The following is a 22,332-nucleotide window of genomic DNA, read 5'->3' as shown; positions in this document are numbered from 1 at the left end:
TTTGTGATTGGATAGGTCGCGTGGTTGCGCTACCACCTAGCATGTAGTATAATGCTGCGCCAAGACCGCCCAGAGGGGCTATGTCGCCGGGCACCGGAGATTTGCGAAACATGCCGGTCGTCGTAGCCGCAATATCAAATGCCGGGCCGATCGTCGCTACCCCCAGGAAAATGTTGGGCTCAACTAACGTTGAACAGTATTTAAAACAGTGAGGCTCGACTCCCATCTGCTTAACGGTACCGTAACGCGGCCATAACGTGGCCAGTTTAATCACGTCCAACTCAAGAACACACGAAACTCGTCAAGACCAGAACAACATACCTAGTCCTTGTCAACCCATTTCCTAATATCTATAACATTTCCCCGTCCTGCAGTGATTAAGAAACTTACCACTCCCATTTCATAACGTCAATCACAGGTATCGTCATGCCTTCGTTGGTAGGTCGAGCGGATGATTCGCCTACGCCTCTTTGTCACATCGTGACGCCGGTCGGCATGCTGGGATATGGCTTCGATGAAGACCAGAGCATTAGCGCAATTTCCAGGCTGGTGTCCACAGGAATACCGACCGCCATCATCCTCGACTCTGGTTCCACTGATAGCGGGCCGGACAAGTTGGCTCTGGGCGGCATGTCATGTCCGCGGACATCGTATGCGAGAGACCTTGCGAAACTCATCGGACTAGTCATGAGATTCCAAGTCCCACTCATATTCAGCTCCGCGGGAGGAGATGGTAGCGATGATCACGTGAAGGAAATGCTAGATATCATTGCTGAGATTGTAAATCGAGATGAATATAGGTTCGTACTGCAAGGGGGGAACCACCTAATCGCCGCAGCAGCTGACACATAGTAGTGATACCCAGTTCAAGACGATAGCGATCTTCTCTGGCGTCGACAAAGCGGTAGTGAAAAGCCGGCTTAGAGAAGGGGCAATCACTGGATGTGGAAAATTCGTCCCTCAGTTGACAGAAGAGGCAATCGATCAATCGGCCCGCATCGTTGCTCAACTCGGGCCAGAACCTTTCATTGATGCTATGATAGCCAATCCAGATTTTGACATCATTGTCGGGGGCAGAGCATACGACCCATCACCATATATTGCATTTGCTGCTTTCCATGCACAGACACATCTGAAAGATGCTTCGCAGGAGAAGAAAGAGCAATTGTTCGGTGCATACACGCATATGGGCAAGATCATGGAATGCGGTGGGCAATGTGCGAAGCCTAAAAGTGCAGGTGCGATAAGCACAATTTACAGCAACGGCGAGTTCGACGTCTCGCCTCTGGACCCGGAGGCCGCGTGCACACCATTATCCGTGGCGGCACATACACTATACGAGAAGTCCAGGCCCGATATCCTGCACGGTCCTGGAGGATATATGGACTTGACAAAGTCAGGCTATTCGCAATTGAGCGATGGTAGAAGTATCAGAGTCTCCGGTAGCTCTTTTCATTTCTCGCGAGACGAAGGGCTCCCGTACACATGGAAGCTCGAGGCAGCCAGAGTGATAGGATATCGCACCATATTCATCGGAAGTATCAAAGACCGTAAGCGTTAGAGCCGCCACAAAGGGGCAAGTGCTAATGTCTACCAGCAATAATGATAGCACAGCTGGATACTATCCTTTCAAGGATCAAGGAATACGTTGCATCGCAACATACCAGGGACTCCGGGCTGTGGAATCTTGATTTTCACGTGCATGGAAGAGATACGGAAGAGATATTCCTGGTCGGGGAGTCGTTGGCCAATTCGCAAAGACTAGCGACGTCTGTCGCTTCTACTGCAAGAGTTGCGACTATAGTATGTGACGGTCAAGGCTTCCATGGATCCATTGTGCTAATTTCTTGTTTAAGCACGGCTCATATCCTGGTCAAAAGGCGACTTCGGGCAACTTCGCATTCGGTATCGGTGGGAAGCTCGAGATTGAGATGGGTTCGTGTTCAGAATTCTCGATATATCACCTGATGAATCTTGAAAACGGCGAAGAACGACTCCATCGAACAAGCACCTTGGTCTCGGGGAATGAAAATGGTGTTTCCGGTGAGAAGCTCGGTATACGGCACAATGTATCCACCATTGGCCACAGCAAGTCGGCATCGACCACAAAAGCAGTGCAGGCTTCCAGGCTTAATTCAAGAAGCTTCGAACGACTGCCAGTCTCCAAGTCAGATGTTGCCGTATTATACAAGCCACCACCGAATCCTAGCAAACTTGGCGATTTGGCAGCCGTGCTTCGATCGAAAAACTCTGGCCCGTACGAGGTGACATTTGATATCATGTTCGGATCAGCAGATGTATACTCTGCGGTGAAGGAGTCTGGGATGCTGAGCCTAGGTGCGTTAGCGAGCGCTTTCGGTCTACCGGAAGAGCAGGTCGTGTGGTGCGGCTTTTTCGAACCAGCGCTTGCTTTCAAAGTCACCGTACCAAGGATTCGTAATGGGCAAACAGTACCTGCCGGTGGCTTCATGGAGAATGATGTGCATGGGTCACAGCAGTATCTCCCCCTATCTAACATGGAACTGCCGACAGGGTTACTCTCCAAACTACGGTGTGCTTGATGAACAAGGCTGAGCAGCTAAGCATATTCAGATCGGCATGTCTATTACCCTAGCTTACTTACTCCAAAATATTGCCTAGATTTTTCATCTCCGCAACTTCTGAAGGCTCTTTCAATGCCTCGTTGCTCCATGGAGCCATCTGAGGAAAGCCCTGTGTGAGCTTCGGTTAGTGGTGCTAGTGGAGTTGGGTGCCAGCTTTTTTAAGGCTTTCTGCATACTCGAGGCCAACATTTGGCAATGGATCAAGCCACAAGTAAACACTGCCGCTGGTAATAATCCCTTGAAATCATCTACTGACTTTATGCCTGGTGGCACATACATGTGGCCAGGTGGAGAGTACTTATTCGGAGCCCTAGGAAGCCAGTGGCGTGCGAATGTAAATATGCCATTGCCCTGAAAGTCATTAGTTCTTGAAGAGATGTGCTCCCACCCCCGGGGTTATTGCTTGATTTGCATACAAGGTAAAGACCTTAGTTATTCTCGATCGCGGCGGGCGTATCAAATGGCAGTCTCGCCTTGGGGTGAAGCGACATCTACGCCTTCAGGGGCCTTTTGTCCAGGTCTTTCAACCTAAAGTTTAAGGCTGCCGCCATTTTACAGTCCGCTGAGTCACCGCTCCTAACCACGCGATCCCCATCAAGGCCTCGTGAAGGGCGTTCGGAGCCCTGCGCCTGTTTCAGGTCGGCTTGATAATCATTCAGCTGCGCTGGAAATGGCCATTCTAAAGCCAGGGGGTGTCCCACGGCAATCGTCTGAGTCATGTCAGCAGCTCGGGTTTCCTGGGTATGCCAAGGCAGTACAGCTCATAATCATAGTGGCTTCTCGGCTGAGAGCCTCAGGCCCTTCTTGAACTCGTTGACGCTACTGACGGTATAGGCTATAGCCTCAGCAGCGCATGCACACAAGCGTTGGTATCCTTACTTCGCTATTTTGCCTGGCCGGGCCGAGCATCCTCGAAATTGTTTGGGGTAGGACACCCTGATGGGGCACGGTGTGGTTGAGCGCCACGAGCTCCGGCGAAGTCAACGCGGCTGACTGGCGATTAATTGTTTTCTGGTGGTGCGCGAAACCCGAATACTTCCAGATGGTGGCGGCGCTCTTGGTGGAAGTCTTCCGGTCCACCAAGATGCAGTTTTGGACGACCATGTAGGAAGTGCTTGATTGGCGCCGCAAGCTCCGTACGACTGCCTGCTGATGGTGTAGCTGTCATTTTCCGATGACAGTCGGTGTTGTAGTGGCTTATTACAGTCACCACCGACAACAATCCAAGTCGACATTGTGGTGTTGTAATCATAAACTATTGAAGGAATCCAATCGCTAAGTGGTGTGGCGTTGAGGTTCAACATTTCGCTGTAACTTTCGCCCGCCTTTATGAAGCTGCAGTATCCAGTTGCAGTAGCCGCACTTCTGAGCCGCCAATGTCAGGGGGCAACCCCTGGTCTACATGCACAGAAGCCCGCCAGGACTTGGAATTGTACCTTATGGTCAGTGAGCACCCTGTAATCGCCAATGGAATACCAATACAGGCTTGGAGGAGAAACTAAGCATACATGTATAGTCAAGGGTTGTATATGTGTGACACATTTCCCCCGTCGACATGGCGTATGCCTCAGTGCCTTTTGTAATCAGAAGGTCCCCAGCATCTGACCATGCGTGTCATCTTCCAGTTCCCGAAATACCGGTAAACATCTCATGCGTGCAGCTCAAACAACTTGGAGGCCTTAATCCCCTTGGTGGCCAATCGCAGGCACTGCCCCCACAGAACAAGCTCAATTGACCTAGGGTATCGGCCGCAGAGCCGCAAAGCCTCACCTATTGAGTCAAAAGGTGAAGATGCGACCAATTGCAACAGACCTGGTGCAACCATGCCAGGCTGCTGCTCACCCTCTTTGCTGGCAGACCAAATTTTGGTCGTTTTTGATTGCTCCAAGCATGCCTTTAGCGTGCACACTTAGGCTTCGCCCGGTGCACGCGTCCGACCTGTCAAGTATTGGCATTCCCAGTGCTGATACAGCCAAGATGCGATCGAGGTGCGCAACGTGGAAGCGTGGCTGCTGACCTGGGCGACCGCTAGCTCACCGACGAATTGTATCAACTGCTGTCAGGAAAATTGCGACGACATAAGCAGCGACTACATAAGCAGCGACTTTCCCCCGCACTCTTGGTCTGACATCTATCATCTCTTGCGCAGCCTAACTTCTTCAAGATATATTAACCTGTGTCGTCGATCTGTACCGCAGCGAAAAGGCTCACCAGATATCGCACAGAGATCACGCCTTAGGGGCTCAAACTTATAACAATGTCATACTACGGCTACACCACCTCTCACCGGGGCCATACTTATGGTGATGATGCCGTGAAGCGGTACTACCGAGAAACTCCACGCCACAGTCACCACCCCACGCAGTATATCTACAACGATGGAAGGCTGGTTATTGATGACAAGTCGCTTCGGAACAACAACTCGGTCATCTACAACAGGCCCGGCTCGACCATGTGGGTGCAGTCCACTGCGGCATCCCAGTACTCTTCAAGCCTGAGCGACCCCTATCGGTCTGGCGGCTCGTGGGGTTCGACATTGCATATCTGCCGAGGTTGCAGCTACCGACGAGAGCTGACCGGTGGGTATTGTCGGAGTTGCATCGATATCAAGCTCAGCCCAAGAGTCGTGGAGGTAGTCAGAGAGGAACGACGGCTGCCCAGCGCACCTAGCAGGAGGATGCTCGAGTATTATCGGTGAAAGACTTCGCACGACATCCAACATCTTAATATGTTTGTTTCTCTCTCTAATATTGAGGAGGAGGCTGCCATAGTTCGATCGACATAATCTTTTTCTTTTCTTTTCTTTTTCCTGCCCTCCAGGCTGGCAGCAATGGAGTGGTCATGGGCTATCCTCTGTATTCTCCCTTTTTTGAAGATTGCATGCTCTCGAATATTACGACGAATGATTCCGTAGTTTTACATGTTGGGCAAATTGGGGTGGTGTTGACTGAGTTTCTTATCCATACGAGGGTGGACGGTACGACAGAAGGCATCTATAAATCAAGCGCTTGCGGCTTTCACCTATGTACGATTGACGATAGATTAGATTATGATGAAAAGATACTTGTGCTAAATATTTATATACCAACTACCATTTGCAATGCCTTCCGCTTTCACAGCGCATGAAGCAGCTTAATTTACCAGTCGCCCACTCGCGGACGGAACTCTTCATTCGCGTCTATGCCCTGTCTTAACAAACGCCAGGCTCCAACACTTCCCACAGGTCTTGAGCTTGATCGAGCCTAACTCTTGCCCCCAGGGGAACTGTCAACACTGGATCAGTGTGGCCCACATCCACACTGGCAAGCACAGGAAAGTCATACCCTTCCAATGCTCTTACAATTTCATCCTCCCAACCTTGCACATCCGCAACCGAATACCCGTGAGGCCGCCCGACAACGAGACCGACAATCTGATCAAAGATGCCCCTTATTCTCAGGTCATGGAAATTGCAAATAGCAACGTCTAGGGGATAGTCCTTCGGCGTCTCTGCCAGCATGTCAGTATACAGCACGACCAAACAGAATCGGAGAGATCTGACCGATGAAGGCGACCTTCCCATGATACGAGACTTCCCACTTCGTATTCATCATCTGGAGCAGACTCGGCAGACAGCCGCCCCAGATCTCACCCTCGGCCCTGCCCGCCTGGAGCCATCGCCACCCCCTCGCCGGCTTCAAGGCCCGCGCACGCATCGTCCCATTCGCTAGCCTCTCCGGCTCCGTCTTGCGGTCGCTAGACTCTTCGCTGAACTCGGCGCTGCGGGGCATCGAACCGGCCGGCCTCTGGACAGTGGCGACCTTGAAGAAATGCTCCCACGTAAAGCTCAGAGGCTCCGGCCACTCTCCGAAATGATTGATGGCCGAGGGCCCGTAGAACGTGCGAAGCCCGTTGACGTAGCAGAAGTGGTGCATCAGAGTATTGTCGGACCCGCCAGTCAGGATCTTGGGGTTGTTACGGATGATCTGAAGTACGTCAATCAACGACATACCGTACAAGTCTGGTAGAAAAAGGATAATTGCAGGATCAGGTACGAACCTCGGGATCCAATGCTGGGAGCAGCTGGTTGACCGTCGACCCGCCGATGCAGCATACGATGGCCTTGACGGCGGGGTCTCGAAATGCCGAGTGCACCTCCTCGGCGCGGGCCGCGATGTTGGCGCTGAGGGGTGACTTGGGCACTTGCGGGTCGTGTATGATCTTGACGTTATATCCGGCACGTTCCAGGACGGCTGCCGCCCTTTCTAATCGCCAGGGGATGGCATCATGCATGCGAGCCGATGGGGACACGAACGCGATTGTGTCGCCCTTTGCGAGCGCTTGAGGAATCTTGGGCGACATGTTAAGGGTTTTGAAGTTGGTTCAAACTTGGAATGCCAATGGTCAAAATCCGGCGGGGTAACGAGATGGCCTGGTATATATTAGCCTTGTCCATATGTATAGATATGTTTGCTGATATTAGGGGGAGTTCTATAGCCTATGACTCATATTTAGGCAGTCTAACTACAACCAGCCGGACTCTTTCCGTATATAAGTCAGCCCGCACACCACTATCATTATAGAACACTATATCTAAAGGTGTATTTTTAAGCAAATCACACTTCATCTAGTCGTGAATAAGTAATATAAAATCGGTATTTAATAATATATATATTAATTACTCGCTTTCCTAACGATCGCCTAGTCGTCGGGGCTGCTAGCCACTCTATATCAGTCCTGTACGTCCTGTCGTTAGTTAGTCCGTCAGTTTGCAGTCTTACTCCAACCCAAGTCTTTGGTTTCCGTCGTCGCACCTCACTTACATCGCCTACTTATCGTGACTACTCCGTAGTCATTACAATAAAGCTGAAAATTTTAATAATCATATTTATAAATATTTTTACTCGGTATATTTTTAAAAGTCTTTCTTTATAGCTTTCTCTTCATAGCTAGTATATCTTATTAGTATAAACCTAGCTCGTTATATTATTTATATTTATATGTCCTGATATTAAAATCGTCACACCTTCTTCTATTCTTTTGCGCTGATATTGTTTTCGAGCAAGACGTGTGGCCATTTCATGGCTGTCTCTTGGTCCTAACACGCATGTTTCGTTTGTGAAGGCTTTGGTAAGTTTATTCTACAATTAAAGCTTCCACGACCATGTTCACCTTTTGGATCTGACTGGTCGTCTCCCACATATGCAACAAAATTATTATCATGATGGGCGTTTGGGGGGATATACTTTCAGGTATTGTGAGATGGCAGCAATCGTTGATCCGTGAGTACGATTCGTGCTCCGTGGCTCAGTCTCTCATACGATGGCACTTGGTGTTATTGAGGATACGCTGTGAATATCAAAGCACTACCGCCATCTTGAACAAAGGTCTATGACTTGGCACCAGTCTCTGTATCGAGTGTGCAAGTTACCTACAGCGCCTCAGATGTGGTACCTATGGACTCGCCACTACAGCTAGCGTCTGAGTAAGCTTCATGCGTGTCAATCCTCATTCCCGCCCATCGAATCCTCTCATGTCCTGAACCTACCTCATCGGACTGCTGGATCTTTGCTGCGACCATGGTTCTTGGAAGTGGACGTAAAACCACAAGACTCGAGCGATGACAAGTTCAGATGGGAGCACGACATAGATATGCACATGGATGATGAACCAATGGTTCTCAAATTAACTATGACCTGCAGTCATGAACGCCGTCTCTCATAGTGTTCACGCGCAGCTCGACAGATTTGAGGAGTTTCCTGTTCATTGGCTGCCCCTCCCTCGCCTTATCCCGACTCCAAGTGGTTTGATCTTCACTTCCTACATACCACGAACCTGAGGTACTATAATCAGGAGCGAGGGAATAACGCGCATTATCTAAATTGGATACTGTTTTTTCGACTGCCAAGAACCCATGTTGGCAAGTTTTCTACATAACAACAACAACACCATAGCCTCTGGGATACGGTAATGTTCTCTTAGATGTCCAATACTTCATACAAACCATGCGGTTCTGCCTCAGAATGCAAATCGTGAACCGTGCTTGGTATTTAAGCTAAAACCATATAGCAGAAAAGACAAGAACAAATTCGTCACACACTGACGATTGATACACTGGACTGGGCTTAACTCCCAAATTATATGGGAACAATTTCTCAAGAAGGCTTAAACATTAAATCCAAGCGTTGCTTTGACTCTCACTTTGTTAGGGCTCTTCGGCGGTATTCAGTGGAAAGTCACCGAACATTGGCGCGTCTCAGCCCTATCGAGATCGATGCATAGTGCCCTGGCCCCGCTATGACATCGGCACCCTTCTCAGTTTTTAAGCTGCCAGATACGGCCATTTGTATTGCAGTCATTGGTGCAAAATCTACTTCGTTATACTCAACAAAAAAATTCTTTTATAAACATTACTCAGCTTGGAACCTCGAATCTCAAAGTCTTAGTCGCGATGGAGGCAACCAGATATTCGTGGCTTGTGCCCTTTCTCCAGTCCAAGGTTCCCTCGGGCTCCTACGAGTCATTGTGCGTGTCCGTGATTCCCAGCATCGTGGATAGCATCGCAGGGATCTCGAAAGCCCTGCGCTCATATCATCAAGTGGCACAAGCGGGCAGCGCGAACGCCTTCGGCGACGACCAGCTGAATGTCGACGTCGCGGCGGAGACCATCCTCCGCAAGAGGCTCGCGTTATGCCCTTCGATCGTCACTGCCAGCAGCGAGGAGGAGCCGGTCGAGCGACCTACTCGCGAGGACGGGAGCGGTGCTTCCGAGTCGGAGGAGCAGTACACCATTGCCTTCGACCCGCTGGACGGAAGCTCGATCATCGCGCCCAACTGGACGGTGGGGACGATCATTGGCGTCTGGGAGGGGAGAAGTGCGCTGCGCCAGGCGCCGGCGGAAAGGCAGGTCGCCTCCGTGCTCGGTGTCTACGGCCCCCGAACAACCGCCATCGTGGCGCTGAGGGTCCCGGGGGCAGAGGGCGTCTGCTTCGAGATCGGGATCGGGGATGATGGCGCACAGGGCTGCGAGGTCGTTCGCACCAGCGTCCAGCTGCAGCAGCCTCCGTTCAAGACGAGATATTTCGCGCCAGCGAACCTGCGCGCTGCGGCTGAGGACCAGAATTACGGACAGCTGGTGAACCATTACATCCAGAACAAGTACACGTTGCGCTACAGCGGTGGTCTCGTGCCCGATGTGGTGCACGCGTTGGTAAAGGGTCATGGCATTTACATCTCCCCGGTCACGAGCGTCAGCAAGGCTAAGTTGCGCCGGTTGTACGAGTTGTTTCCTATTGCATTAGTTATCGAGTGCGCGGGCGGAAAAGCAGTGGATCCAGTCGACGGCAGTGACATATTGAAGCGGCCCGCTGAGGATACAGATGAGAGGGGCGGGTTGATTTGCGGCACTGCTGAAGATGTTGAATTTGCCGTGCAGTCTTTGGTCAAGAGCTCGTGAGCTCCGTCTACGCCTTTTCTTCCGAGACTATGCGTCATCATCGAGTGCGCAGCAACAGCCTTTTTCTCCTGCAGTTATAAGATGGTGCCAAGGTTCTACGAGAGTAGCACGAATACAAAAAAGACAACCCTTTCACATTTGCTCCCCTAAAGATTGGTAATTGTGCATGGCTCGTCACATCACCTCAGGCGCCGTGGACCTCCACGGAGTTCTGCTTTCATCCAAATAGGCTTAGCGGGAGCTCAGAAGTGTAGCACCATACTCCACGGCTTTTAAATGCACGATCAACTCCACGGGATCTTCGCGACCACTGACTTCAGTGCTTACGTGACAAATTAAACGAACTGCTGTAGGACTGCTCAGCTAATCGTATTTCCTCATCTTTTTTTTCTTTCCATTTTGACTATTTTGGAGAGGACATAATGGCCTATATAAAGGGGGACGAGCCTCCAGGAACAAGCACCAAAAGCAAGACACCCGCCACTTTGGACACACTTGAATACCATAACCAAAAATACCTTGGTGTTTAAAGTTTTCTTTCACTAAATAACAATGGCATCCATCGAATCCAACCGCGCAGCATGGCTCGTATCGGAGCGGGCCGACCCCCTTCAAGTCAGCTCAGGCCCTGACCAGACGAAGGCCGAGGAGAACGAGGTTATCATTCGGGTTGCTGCAATTGCTATCAACCCCTCAGAACCCCACATCCAGGCGATTGGAATTAGCTTCCTGCAGTTGAAGTTTCCGCATGTTCTTGGCAGTGATATCGCTGGGACCGTAGTCAAGGTTGGGTCTAATGTAAGCCTCTTCCAGCCCGGTGACCGGGTCATTGGGCATTGTTTGGGCCTCATGCACGGCGGTGCTCGACACGGAGGGTTCCAAGAGTTCGCCGCGTGTCTTCAGACTACGGTGGCAAAAATCCCGGAGTCCCTGCCATTTGCGCATGCTGCTGTTCTCCCACTCAGCATCTCGACAAGTGCCACCGCATTGTATGAGCATCTACAGCTCCGACAGCCAACTGTCGAGCCCACAAAGACAGGGAAGGATGTTGTTCTCATCTGGGGAGGGGCAACTTCAATTGGAAGCTCGGCGATCCAGATGGCTGTCGCCTCGGGATACAAGGTTATCACCACCGCCAGCGCAAAGAACCACGAGTATGTCAAATCCCTTGTCGTGACAGGCAAAGAAGACGTCACCGTGCTGGATTATGCGGACGCCGATATTAGTCGCAAAATCATCGCCCATATCAAGGATCATGGATTAGACTTTTCTGGAGTTTATGATTGTGTCAGCAAAGAAACGACGGTGCGCGTGTGCGTCGAGGTTGCGGGCACTTTTGGTGGCCACTTGGTTTCGACCGTCTTGCCTGGGGTGACGAGCCCAAGAGAGGATGTTGAGTTGAGATTAGTCTGGGCTACAAGTGCTGGCATGGTGGCCGATGGCGGACAGTTGATCTGGAAGAACTTTGTGACTCCGGCCTTGGAGAATGGTACGCTCAAAGCAAAGCCGGAGCCACAAATTGTCGGAGAAGGGTTGGAGAAGATCCAGGAGGCTATGAACTTGTACAAGAAAGGAGTCAGTGCGACAAAGCTCGTGGTTACCTTGTAGTCGGTCTGCAGCAACAGTATGAGTGAGAGAATGTTACGAGGTTATTGATGGGAGCGAAATAGTTAGATTGATAAGTGACCGCATTTGCTATTATGCGTAGGAGATACATGGCAGCCGCGAAATGCACGGTGAATGACGATGCCAAAACAACAGCAACAGCAAGGTTGGATGAGATTAGCTTGCAACAGAATACCTGACTCGCCAACCCTAGCCAATCTTTACATCATCGAGTCATATTAGGTTTATCATAATCATAGAAGGACGGCTTGTTGGTATCAAACGAAGACGGTCACCAAGCTCAAGTGGTTTTGTTGTTTCTGTTCCCGAATGTCTCACCTGGGGGTCGGTTGAAAGATGGTGCCTCGGCTCAATGGGAGTGGGTCAAAATCTAAGACATGCGTGGTATCGCGTGCCATGCCGCTTTCAGACCTTAGACAAGCTTCCCCAAATGACATCAGCACCAAGACGGCGGAAGCTTGGGGTAAAGCATCAGCACAATCACATGCTTTTTGAGTGGTGCATTGGATATTTTCACAAGCTGACCACATGACATAGAAAGCACCAAATCCACTTGGCCTCGACAGGGTATTATTTCCCCACGAGATGCCCCGGAGTCTTTAAGCATCTCTTAGGTATGCTAGGCCGTTTCAATGTGGGGGAATGGGTCCTCAATTTGCGCAATCGAACGCTTTTGAATGGTCTTCTGCTTGCGCCGCCCTGACCAGGACTGAGAATGTTTCCGGCATGTGATTGTTCAGCATTGCCGACTTCTGGCCACCTTCTTAAGAATGCTTCTGCCATGACGCTCTGACGTTGGAATCGACTCTCTCGCTGCTCATATTTGCCTACGTTCCCTCCCCGTCGTAGTCTCCTGTATTCGTATCCAGTAGGACTACCGCGAACATGTCTCAAACATTCAAGGCGAGCGACGTCGCTGCCCATAACAAGTCTGATTCATTGTACATTATTGTCGACGAGGATGTCTATGATCTCACCAAGTTCCAAGACGACCACCCAGGTATGAGGGCTCGGTACATGCCTATTTAAACGAGAACTGACCATGTATTCCTTGATGAATAGGTGGCAAGAAGATTCTACAAAGGGTTGCCGGCAAAGACGCCTCAAAGCAATTCTGGAAATACCACAACGAGGGCATCCTAAAGAAGTACAAGTCACAACTCCAGGTCGGCTCGCTCGACACCAAGAAGAAGGTCGAAGAACCTGCAAAGCCCGATCCCGCTGCCGCAGCACCCAAGGCTACGAAGGAGGCGCCGAAAGTAGTCCAGAACGCCAATTTGGAAGACTCCGAAGCTCTAGAACCCTACGGCGACCTGATCCCATTTGCAGATCCAAGCTGGTACCAGAGCGTGAGTAACACTGACTCGAACCTCTCATTACCATGAGCCCTGACAATCTACCAAACAGTACCACTCTCCATACTACAACGAATCACATGCTGCCCTTCGTGCCGAAGTCCGCGAATGGGTCGAGAAGGACATCGAGCCCTACGTTACAGAATGGGACGAGAAGAAGGAGGTACCGCAAGAGATCTTCCTCGAGTTCGGACGACGTGGCTATCTCGCCGGCCTTTTGGGTGTGCACTATCCTACGGAATACACTAGCAACAGAGTCAAGTCTGTGCCGCCCGAGCAATGGGACCTCTTCCACGAGATGATCGTCACAGATGAGCTGTCGCGCACTGGCAGTGGTGGCTTTGTGTGGCACATGATCGGAGGCTACGGCATCGGCGGTCCACCTCTCATCAAGTTCGGCAAGAAGTCGCTGAAGGATCGTATCATGCCTGGCATTCTCTCCGGCGAGAAGAGGATATGTCTCGCCATCACAGAGCCTGATGCCGGCTCCGATGTGGCCAACCTGACCTGCGAGGCCAAGCTCAGCGAGGACGGCAAGCACTATATCGTCAACGGCGAGAAGAAGTGGATCACCAACGGCATCTGGGCCGACTACTTCACCACAGCCGTCCGAACTTCGGAGAACGGCATGAACGGTGTGACCCTGCTTCTCATCGAGCGCAGCTTCGGCGGTGTGAGCACGAGGCGCATGGACTGCCAGGGTGTCTGGTCCTCAGGTACCACCTACATAACTTTCGAGGACGTCAAGGTCCCCGTAGAGAACGTGCTGGGCAAGGAGAACCAGGGCTTCAAGGTCATCATGACTAACTTCAACCACGAGCGCGTGGGCATTATCATTCAGAGTCTGCGATTCTCCCGTGTTCTCTACGAGGAGTCGGTAAAATATGCCAACAAGCGTCGCACCTTCGGCAAGAAGCTTATCGAGCACCCCGTCATTCGCATGAAGTTGGCGCATATGGCCAGGCAGATTGAGGCTTCCTACAACTGGATGGAGAACCTCATCTATCAATGTCAGAAGATGGACGATACCCAGGCCATGCTGTTGTTGGGTGGCCCGATCGCAGGCCTCAAGGCGCAGTCGACGCTTACTTTCGAGTTCTGCGCTCGTGAGGCAAGTCAGATCTTCGGTGGCTTGTCGTACTCGAGGGGTGGGCAAGGTGCCAAGGTGGAAAGGTTGTACCGTGACGTGAGAGCATATGCTATCCCTGGTGGTAGTGAGGAGATCATGCTTGATCTAAGCATGAGACAGAGTCTGAGAGTCGCCAAGATGACGGGCATGAAGCTGTAAAGACAGAGAAGCACGCAACGATTAGCAGGCTTATCTATCCGTTCTGCCTGCCCGCCCCCTGTAGTAATAATAGCACATACGTTGCCAATAGATTCCAGCGAAACTATAAAGCAAGTACAGTACATCTTACAGATGCCTCAGAGAGTCTTTGTTTTAGCCCTCGATAGCAGAGACCAAATGGCAGGAACAAAGAACCAGAGGGTTTCGTCTATCAAACAAAGCAGCGGAAGTAATGATATGCGATTTTCGTAGGCTGGGTTGAGGTCTTTGCCCGCTGTGGTTCGTCCCCATCCAGGAGTGCCTTGGCCAGATCCAATCGAGATGCTCAAGTCTCTCCCAAGCATAGAAGGCCCTAAGCTGAAGCCTTTCCAACGCGGCCGTGATGTGGCAATCCAGTTCCAGGGCCAAGTCGGCAGCGGAGCCCATTCCTATGTTTGGAAAGTCTCCATTGACGGCCAAATCTATGCGCTGAAGATGGTAAGATCAAGTCTAGGCTCTGCGCCGTAAAGCACCGGCTTATCACCGTCCCACAGTTCCGCTTCACCCATCCCATAGCATTCGCTCGATGGCTGCAACCGGCCCGCCTCAAACAGCGCGGCGTCACCTGCACGGCCCAGAGAGAACTGCAACAGCTGGAGCCGTTCAGCTGCGAGTGCCGTGCTTTCGCCAGGCTGAAAGAGGCTGGCGAAGAAGCCGTTGCGGTCGGCTGCCACGGGTATCTCCTACTCACGAGAAACCAGGAGGACGAGCTCGCGCGGCGAGGGCTGGACGACTGGGTAGACAGGTTCTACGAGGACGAGGATAACTACCCCGTCGAGAGGGGTCCGATCCGCGCTATCGTCAAGGAATACATCGAGGACGGCGAGCCCTTCCGGCGGCCCATGGTGCCCAGGATGCAGCGCGACTTCCTCGCGCTGCACCGGTGCGGCATCGCCCACAGGGACACGTGGGCCAAGAAGTTCCGGGGAGGCAAGGTCGTGGATTTCAGCACCTCCTGGACGGTGCCGCACCACATGCTCGATCTCGCGGGCGGCGACAGGAGCCCGGGGAGGATCTACGAGCACGCTGGCCTCGATGCCATTTATTTCGACCGCATGATAGACGAATGGAACGAGCGACACGGGTACATGATATGGAGCAGGATCACGCCCAATGTGATGTACTACAAGCGCCTGCGCGGCTGGAGAGGGAGATGGGATACTCGATCTCTCAGGGATATGATGAAAGTCCATCCGGCAGATTACGATTGGGAAGCGCCTCCACACACATCGAAATAAGTAAGGGTGCAACTTCTTCTTTCCCAGCATTTTCGGTCTCTAGTGATGTAGACTAGACGTATACAAGTAAACTGCATTCGTTGCTGCTGCCTGAAACAATGCTAGAAGAAAGCGTATGGTAACGATCAACTAATCACTCCACTGTGGCCTCTTTGCATTATCATCTCTTCGAACAGATGGCAATATATTGTTGATCTATCAATCTGTCTATAATACCGATCCAACGAAGCAGAAACACATGCACATTTGGAGCGCCCGACAAGCCCATGCCGCCTATATGCTAGATTTTAGTCTGAGACAGGTGATGAGACATCCATTATTATCATTGGTGAGTTGAACCTGGGATGGATGTAAGAAGAATTGAGAGGGAATTTGAAAATAATTAAAAAGAAAAGAACTATGCTTGGTTGTACAGCGTCCATCACACAACTCCAGCCTACTCGCCAAGATATTCTCATTTGACGTGTCGACATACCAGCAAGTGGTGCCAATGGTCACCTGAGTACATCTCCGTAAGGGTTACATACGTGAATATAATACTCACACAAAGCAACAAATGCCATTGGACAACATGCCCTTATATCGGGCTGTTATTGCGACCTTTAGCCCTTGACTCTGAGGCTGTATGTTCAGCTTCCACTTTGAAAGTAACACATCTGATTTCGGACGGTTCTTCGGTGAAACCTCTCGGCAATACAAAGATGGGCAAGGTAGTGCCCAATCCGAGAACAAAGCATGTTGTTCTGGCTGAGGTATTTCCACTGGACGTAAGAGGCCCCCCAAACTTGCAAGGGCACAAGGCGCCTCGGCAGGCTGAGCAATGAGGTAGATCCAATCGATTCTGAACAACTAGCCTTAACTGGGTTCTTCAACAAATACCGGTTCAGAAGCTGAATGGCAGTTTGGGTGCACCAGTGTGTTGTTTCCTGCGCTCTGGTTCCTCTGCCGTGTTCTATATCTTAACATCAAAACTCGTGCCACAGCCACAGCTGCTCGTCGCAGCAGGATTGTCGGTAATTTTAAACTGGCTTCCGATGAGTTCCATGGTAAAATCCAGTTTTGAGCCTTTCAGCAGGTCCAAACTCGGACCATCCAGCACAATCTTGGGCGCCGTCACCAATGTCTGAGCGTCAAATTGTTCCTGCGCAGCATCGTCTTTTGCGAAAGCAAATATTGTATCGTCTTCGCCAAGTTCCGACTGTAGCGCCTCCGTGGTCGTGGTCGTCGATGGTGCCATTTCTGCCTCGGTCTCGGGTGATGGGGGCTCTGGTATTGATGAATGCGTGGGTGCAGACTGGGGATCAGAAAGCGAGGAAGGGAGAGTGACCAAACCCATCCTGTATTGAAACCCATGACAGCCACCCGACTCAACCTGTATGCGCAGGGCTAGGTAAGGGTTTTGGTCTTTGGTCATGATTTTGGTGAGACGCTGAAAGGGAATAGTGTTAGCGATCAGACAGAAAAGCGATGTCCCGTCAAAGCCAGAATACCATACCTGAGCGGCGCGTGGCGTGATTTCCAACATCATCTCATTGCCATCCTCATCGACTTGTGGGTTGCGGATGGCTTGCGTCTTGCGGCTCATGCTTGTCGCACTAAACATGCGCCTTCCCACATAAGCCTGTACATTTGCGACAGGAGGCCGCACGATGCGAGCATTCCTTCTCGGTTGGATCGCTGCTGGGGTTTGTCGGGGCAAGAATACATCTAATACCGAACACTGTGCCGAGCTAGTCGAGAGCTGTACAAAGAGCTTCGCAGCTGATGGAGCCTTCATGCATCGTAGAGACATGCTAGAGGTATGCACACTTGAGAGGGGTGAGAGATGAGATGCTGGTCGTGGGTGAAGGAAGACAGGTGGGAGGCTTTGCTTCGACAGCAGAATAGAGTGAGTTAATAGTAATGCCTATGCTACTGTTGGTTGTTTGGCTTGGCTTCGAGAATCGCCGGGTTTTTAGTGGAGATGATGTCAGCTATTCCGTTAGGTAAGGTAATCAACCTAGTGAGTCGTCCAGCGGGCTCGGGGGGCTCGGAGGCGTTAGGCTTGTGAGGAAGGCGGTGAAGTGGAAGCACTGTCTGTTCGGTTCCCAGCGCTCCGGCCCCTACTTCAATCCGCAACGGTGATTAATAATGCTCCCTGTCAATCAGACGCTCCCCACCAACAGCTATACATACATACATACCTACATATACACAGTATCATTTCAGTTGTCGCTACACATGCTGCACTGCCACAAAAATCACTTTCGTGTGGTCATCACTTCCCATCTACCCAACCTCACCACTTCTACGACGAAAACATCCGCATAGAGCAACAAGTTTATCACGAATTGCTTCAAAATCTTGCGGGATACCAGCTGGGCCGCATAGCCCAAGTGATTTGTCTCCAGTCGCATTCCGAGCTTATCGGTCTGCTGTAGATGAAGATCCAAACTTTAGTGCAAGTTCGGCTTTCTGCGCCACTGTCCATGGCGCAAGACCGTTCGGCATTGATTCCTTCTGCGCGTCCTATTTGTTATTGTTGTTACAGCCATTATATAGTGAAAGTGCTGGCAGAATAATGCCTATAATCAACTCTAGCCAGGCCATCATATTTGCTATTTACCATGTCTCGAGTCCATCTGCCCTTTTACCACGGCCATTTTATATGACCTACGAGAGTAAAGTCTCATGACAGGTCAGTGACGGACAACATTGTGCGAATCATGTATCGCAAGCTCGTGAACAGATCATTAGTTGAGACAACAACGCCTTTCTTGTAATGGGTTGCGCAAACCAAAAAAAGAACAAAATAATTGTGGCTCACTAACACAGTTGGTATATGATGGGAGCTATGCGCAATACCCTGGCCCGAGAGAGTCAAATTATTGCCCTCGCACCAAGCGAGTCAAAAACAGAAGCCGTGAAACGCGTATACAGACCATGACAAGGGTTACCTCAAAAAGCCTTGCGGCTTTCATCACTGCTCTGCGGACTCGCGTGGCAGACTTCCACCGCATTTGCATGGTGAAAAAAACGCAACTTCCCGGCCACTTTGCTAGGATTCACGAAACTCATGGACATGACCAAGACATGGAAGAAGTAGTCGAGGCAATCACGTCTCATTGCCGAGCTATCTCTCCAAGCGCCGGATACGAATGGGACGAGTTCGCTGCGAGGTTGCTGCTTGATGATAATTACTTCCGCTCTAGTGGTTACGGAACCAATGAAATCCAGATCGCAGAAATTCTATGGACGTATATCGCTGCTCTTGATCACTTCTTCTTCTGGGGCGCGCTGACAAAACCCACCAGGTACACTGGATCTAGTAGAGGACAGTGTTATCGGACACAATGGCGTCCTTTCAATCTGGTTGTCTCGATCGGTCCCAATCGCCAGAATGAGGGCGCCGCCTATTGGGACAATGACACTGGTACTGTGTATATGTTCACCGAGGAGCCTACCCACAGAGACGGGAACCGAATCAAATCGGCGCACCGGTCAACGAATTCATTTGAGGATATGATACAATACCTGTTTCATGAGATCGGTCATGTTGTGACAAATATTTTTCCGTATTTTCCCAATGAGCACGTACTGTGGAAACAAAGGGAGTTCGACGAAGGTCATGGAATGGAGTTCTTGGAGCTGATAATATTTCAATTTGAGATTATACAACAGGCCGTCGATAGGTTTGGCCTTGGACAGAATAGCTTCAAATCGGAGCTAGACCGACATGGGGATAGAAGATTCGAGATTTTAACAGAAGGTATCCCACCATTCAGCGCAGATGCAGTCTCGTTCTTTAGACGCCGGGTCATGAATTCGTGCTATTAGTAGAGAAAGGAATATAGGTTGTTCATAGCGTTCTTACCAATTGCTTTATAGTGGGCCATTCAACGTAGGATACTTCTCAGCATGAGATTGTGAAAAGTTTTGTAACACGTGATTCAATCCTTCTGATCCTACTTCTTTGTCCACCGATACTCTACAAGACATACAAGTGTATGTTTTTATTATGTATTGTTTAGTATGTCTCTCCTTCTGTCGAGGACAACGAAAGTAAGGCAACTAAGAAAATCAGCGGAGGTTACACATACAAGACCGACAATAAAATTGTGGTAGATTTTGCATTAACACCACACAAGTATCATCTGGCTTCCAGCGATATAAGAAACTATCTAGTATAAAAATACCTTAATCTCACGGTATCTGTCATTACACGTCAGCTATTCTCAACCATCAGATTCGGATTTACGAGCACAGACTTGAATTCCGTTTTAACATTGATTCACCATGTCGACATGTGAACAGGTAAATAATGAACCGTGTTCTTTAGATATTCCCCCACGGCGTTCGAAATTGAGCTGGAGCGGCTGAGCTGGAATGGGGGAAACGTAAGAAAATTCCACAAGTTCACCGACAAAGAGAAACGTCATCTGTATTCACTACAGACCAAGGAGGAAAGAGAACGAATGAAGAACAAAGACGTACCCAGTCCGCGACAGGTTGCGCGCCGCAAGTTTGTCCAAGACGAGTTCGACCGGGTCTACAACTCTTTTAACGAAGAACAGCGTGGCACGTATGACTGGCTCGCCTACAAGTATGACCGCGACACTGCTAGACTCGAAAATACGCTGAAGAGGAAGAGAGAGAAGCTAGCACTCACACGAGCACGTAGTGGTACTCTCGGATTCATTCTTGGAATAACCTGGATCTGTATCTTCGCCTTGATGGCCATCGTTGCTGTTCTAGCCTGGAGAGTTCGCGGATACAAATGCCAGTGGACCACTAAAGAATAATAGCAAGGAATTTGAAAGCAGAAGGCCGGCAGGCCCACATAATATCAGTATCTGAAAACTTTAGAAATCATCCAACGCCATTATTTCCCACCTATTTTCAAATGTGTATTAAGTGTATTACTCGATCGAATGATCTGTCTCCACGTCTTTCTTCCTTTCCGCGTCTTCGTTTATCTCGCTTTTTATCACATATCACTATTACTACAGGTATGGATACTTGTTGCTACAATAGAATGAAGGGGGCTGCAAAAGGAGACAATTATAGGAATACGACTAAGAAGATTTGAAAGTGTATTCGTTGATGTTGATGGTATCAACAGTCCAAGTGATGCCGCCGTCGGATGTGGTAAAACCAGAAGATGTCGTCTCGTAGGTGGCAAGTGAGTTTGCGAATGTCTCGTCTGCGCAATCGAGAACAATGGTAGTATCAATGTACCCTATGCAAGGTTAGAGAGACGTGTATCTACCGAGTGTAAGTAAAGGGGGCCTACTATGAGCAGGTACGGTGCTGGAGCATGCGCTCTCTTGGCATTCAACGGCAGTCTGCCAGTTTTGGGCCTTACCGGATGCTATATATGTCAGAAGATCAACACCAAACCTCTAATGTAGGTGGCACTTACAAGTTGAGAGCGTGGAAATGACTTGGCCGTTCACAGAGACAGTCTGGTCATACATTTCTGTGCGATCATTGTAAATATCTAAATGGGATTAGTGGAGCATAACTACCACATGATTAATGATAACTCACAGTACATGGTGATATGAGTTCCCTCTGTCGCCGGAATCATCGTTCCGTATTTTTGTGTTACTATCGTAGAATAGTAGAATACTTAGCAACATTTCAAAGGCCAGCGTACCTAGAGTGCTGCATACCTTCAAGTGTGCTTGCCCATGTGCACCACTCCTCCGGATTCCCACCACAATTGCTGAACATTACGTTAGACGCCGCAGCGAACGACGTCCTAGACATTTTACTCACTCGTCAGGATCGGCGAAAGACACTGCAAGCGCCTGAATGAGATCGCCGCCACTTGTGGCCATACCGGGCCAGATAGCGAGGCGGTCGACCCGGGGGCTAGGGATGGCTCCTATCACAAGGGTGGTTTTGGCCGAACGAATCCATGCTGCTGGGACATCGAGTGATTGTTCAAGTTCGGGACGAAGCCACCAATACGGGCCAAAGTCGATGAGCGTCTGGGCAGCTGCAACACTAGCGAGCATGAGGATGTTGAAAAGATGCATTGTGACGCTGATGTGAAGTTCTCGAGATTGGTGATATTGGTATTTTATTACCAACCAGCGCCCGTAGTATCTTATAAATAGCCTTTGAAGAATGTGCCTCGCTTGGCATCCTAGTACAATATTGATGTTTATCGAGAGACTCGATCGTAAACAATGATCGCCAAGGCGAGCCGAACATTACTCTTTTACATGCAGTACTATCCACCTACTTGTATGCTGCACTCGTCAACCTCAATTTGAGTTTGAACTTTCCAAGGCAAAAAAACGAGCTTAATTGAAATTGAACCCCCGGTTGACCCATTGCTGTGGAGTGACCGAAAAGCCCCTGTGAGGCTACCCCGTTGTGGATAGTAGAGGCGGCGACACAAGTTCCAATGGGTAATGTCCAACTTTCTCCGTCCTCTCGACTATAGAGCACTAGCGCGAACCGCTAACTGTGTTGAATAGAATCAGCGTGATGAGTGCCGTAAGTCTGTCTTCGTTTCCTGTGGGACTTGACCATTAGTGAAGAGCTGTGGGTAGAGGATGCGCATCTCTGAGAAGGGTATTCATCCGTAAAGCCTGGTGGAGACCATCGGCTTTCAAAGGCTACATTCTATTGATCTTGGTAGCGTCTCGGGCCGGGGGATAGTCCAAGGGGTTCTCGGAATCAAGCAGACGTCGGTTGAGTGATATTTCTTCGACCTATCAACTGACGAATAGCTCAATGCGTAAGAATGAGGTCA

General features: G+C 50.1%; 11 protein-coding genes across 11 annotated transcripts; 7 read left to right on the top strand and 4 right to left on the bottom strand.

Moving 5' to 3' along the window:
* The first annotated feature begins 326 nt into the window (after window positions 1–326).
* Window positions 327–2,617, top strand: BKA67DRAFT_204926 (uncharacterized protein). Its single transcript, XM_046095450.1, has 4 exons — window positions 327–800; window positions 856–1,550; window positions 1,598–1,803; window positions 1,857–2,617. Exons 1-4 carry the CDS (start codon window positions 427–429, stop codon window positions 2,559–2,561), a joined length of 1,980 nt encoding a protein of 659 aa, XP_045962267.1. The 5' UTR covers window positions 327–426; the 3' UTR covers window positions 2,562–2,617.
* A 477-nt stretch (window positions 2,618–3,094) lies between these two features.
* On the bottom strand, window positions 3,095–3,707 carry BKA67DRAFT_533208 (uncharacterized protein; the record flags this gene model as incomplete). The annotated part of the gene is made up of 2 exons (XM_046099665.1): window positions 3,095–3,313; window positions 3,483–3,707. The coding sequence occupies 2 exons, from the start codon at window positions 3,705–3,707 to the stop codon at window positions 3,095–3,097; spliced, it is 444 nt and encodes a 147-aa protein (XP_045962266.1).
* A 1,683-nt stretch (window positions 3,708–5,390) lies between these two features.
* On the bottom strand, window positions 5,391–7,035 carry BKA67DRAFT_556990 (peptidase u61 ld-carboxypeptidase a). The gene is made up of 3 exons (XM_046102209.1): window positions 6,642–7,035; window positions 6,145–6,568; window positions 5,391–6,092 (listed from the first exon to the last, which is right to left on the bottom strand). Exons 1-3 carry the CDS (start codon window positions 6,942–6,944, stop codon window positions 5,794–5,796), a joined length of 1,026 nt encoding a protein of 341 aa, XP_045962265.1. The 5' UTR covers window positions 6,945–7,035; the 3' UTR covers window positions 5,391–5,793.
* Window positions 7,036–8,894: 1,859 nt separating this feature from the next.
* BKA67DRAFT_556988 (fructose-1-6-bisphosphatase) lies at window positions 8,895–10,334 on the top strand. The gene has a single exon (XM_046102208.1). The coding sequence runs from the start codon at window positions 9,034–9,036 to the stop codon at window positions 10,036–10,038; it is 1,005 nt and encodes a 334-aa protein (XP_045962264.1). The 5' UTR covers window positions 8,895–9,033; the 3' UTR covers window positions 10,039–10,334.
* Window positions 10,335–12,006, top strand: BKA67DRAFT_556986 (chaperonin 10-like protein). The gene has a single exon (XM_046102207.1). It carries the CDS (start codon window positions 10,591–10,593, stop codon window positions 11,644–11,646), a length of 1,056 nt encoding a protein of 351 aa, XP_045962263.1. The 5' UTR covers window positions 10,335–10,590; the 3' UTR covers window positions 11,647–12,006.
* Window positions 12,007–12,549: 543 nt separating this feature from the next.
* BKA67DRAFT_533203 (acyl-CoA dehydrogenase/oxidase) lies at window positions 12,550–14,307 on the top strand (the record flags this gene model as incomplete). Its single annotated transcript, XM_046099664.1, has 3 exons — window positions 12,550–12,664; window positions 12,727–13,013; window positions 13,072–14,307. The coding sequence occupies 3 exons, from the start codon at window positions 12,550–12,552 to the stop codon at window positions 14,305–14,307; spliced, it is 1,638 nt and encodes a 545-aa protein (XP_045962262.1).
* Window positions 14,308–14,468: 161 nt separating this feature from the next.
* On the top strand, window positions 14,469–15,720 carry BKA67DRAFT_204878 (kinetochore Sim4 complex subunit FTA2-domain-containing protein). Its single transcript, XM_046095449.1, has 2 exons — window positions 14,469–14,784; window positions 14,841–15,720. The coding sequence occupies exons 1-2, from the start codon at window positions 14,629–14,631 to the stop codon at window positions 15,582–15,584; spliced, it is 900 nt and encodes a 299-aa protein (XP_045962261.1). The 5' UTR covers window positions 14,469–14,628; the 3' UTR covers window positions 15,585–15,720.
* Window positions 15,721–16,536: 816 nt separating this feature from the next.
* On the bottom strand, window positions 16,537–17,190 carry BKA67DRAFT_506220 (uncharacterized protein; the record flags this gene model as incomplete). The annotated part of the gene is made up of 3 exons (XM_046097131.1): window positions 16,537–16,823; window positions 16,917–17,013; window positions 17,080–17,190. Coding segments are annotated over 3 exons (495 nt in total), but the record flags the coding sequence as incomplete, so codon positions are not given.
* A 1,246-nt stretch (window positions 17,191–18,436) lies between these two features.
* Window positions 18,437–19,400, top strand: BKA67DRAFT_673829 (uncharacterized protein; the record flags this gene model as incomplete). The annotated part of the gene is made up of 1 exon (XM_046108742.1): window positions 18,437–19,400. Exon 1 carries the CDS (start codon window positions 18,507–18,509, stop codon window positions 19,398–19,400), a length of 894 nt encoding a protein of 297 aa, XP_045962259.1. The 5' UTR covers window positions 18,437–18,506.
* A 459-nt stretch (window positions 19,401–19,859) lies between these two features.
* BKA67DRAFT_533199 (uncharacterized protein) lies at window positions 19,860–20,365 on the top strand (the record flags this gene model as incomplete). Its single annotated transcript, XM_046099663.1, has 2 exons — window positions 19,860–19,877; window positions 20,018–20,365. 2 exons carry the CDS (start codon window positions 19,860–19,862, stop codon window positions 20,363–20,365), a joined length of 366 nt encoding a protein of 121 aa, XP_045962258.1.
* A 61-nt stretch (window positions 20,366–20,426) lies between these two features.
* Window positions 20,427–22,012, bottom strand: BKA67DRAFT_204807 (uncharacterized protein). The gene is made up of 6 exons (XM_046095448.1): window positions 21,345–22,012; window positions 21,239–21,291; window positions 21,114–21,173; window positions 20,986–21,063; window positions 20,857–20,934; window positions 20,427–20,802 (listed from the first exon to the last, which is right to left on the bottom strand). Exons 1-6 carry the CDS (start codon window positions 21,605–21,607, stop codon window positions 20,639–20,641), a joined length of 696 nt encoding a protein of 231 aa, XP_045962257.1. The 5' UTR covers window positions 21,608–22,012; the 3' UTR covers window positions 20,427–20,638.
* Between the last annotated feature and the right edge of the window lie 320 nt (window positions 22,013–22,332).

This window comes from Truncatella angustata (assembly GCF_020726525.1).
Source record: "Truncatella angustata strain MPI-SDFR-AT-0073 chromosome Unknown BKA67scaffold_2, whole genome shotgun sequence".
NCBI lineage: Eukaryota > Fungi > Ascomycota > Sordariomycetes > Amphisphaeriales > Sporocadaceae > Truncatella > Truncatella angustata.
The sequence above is the reverse complement of the archived record's forward strand: the minus strand, read 5'-3'. Positions and strand labels throughout refer to the sequence as shown.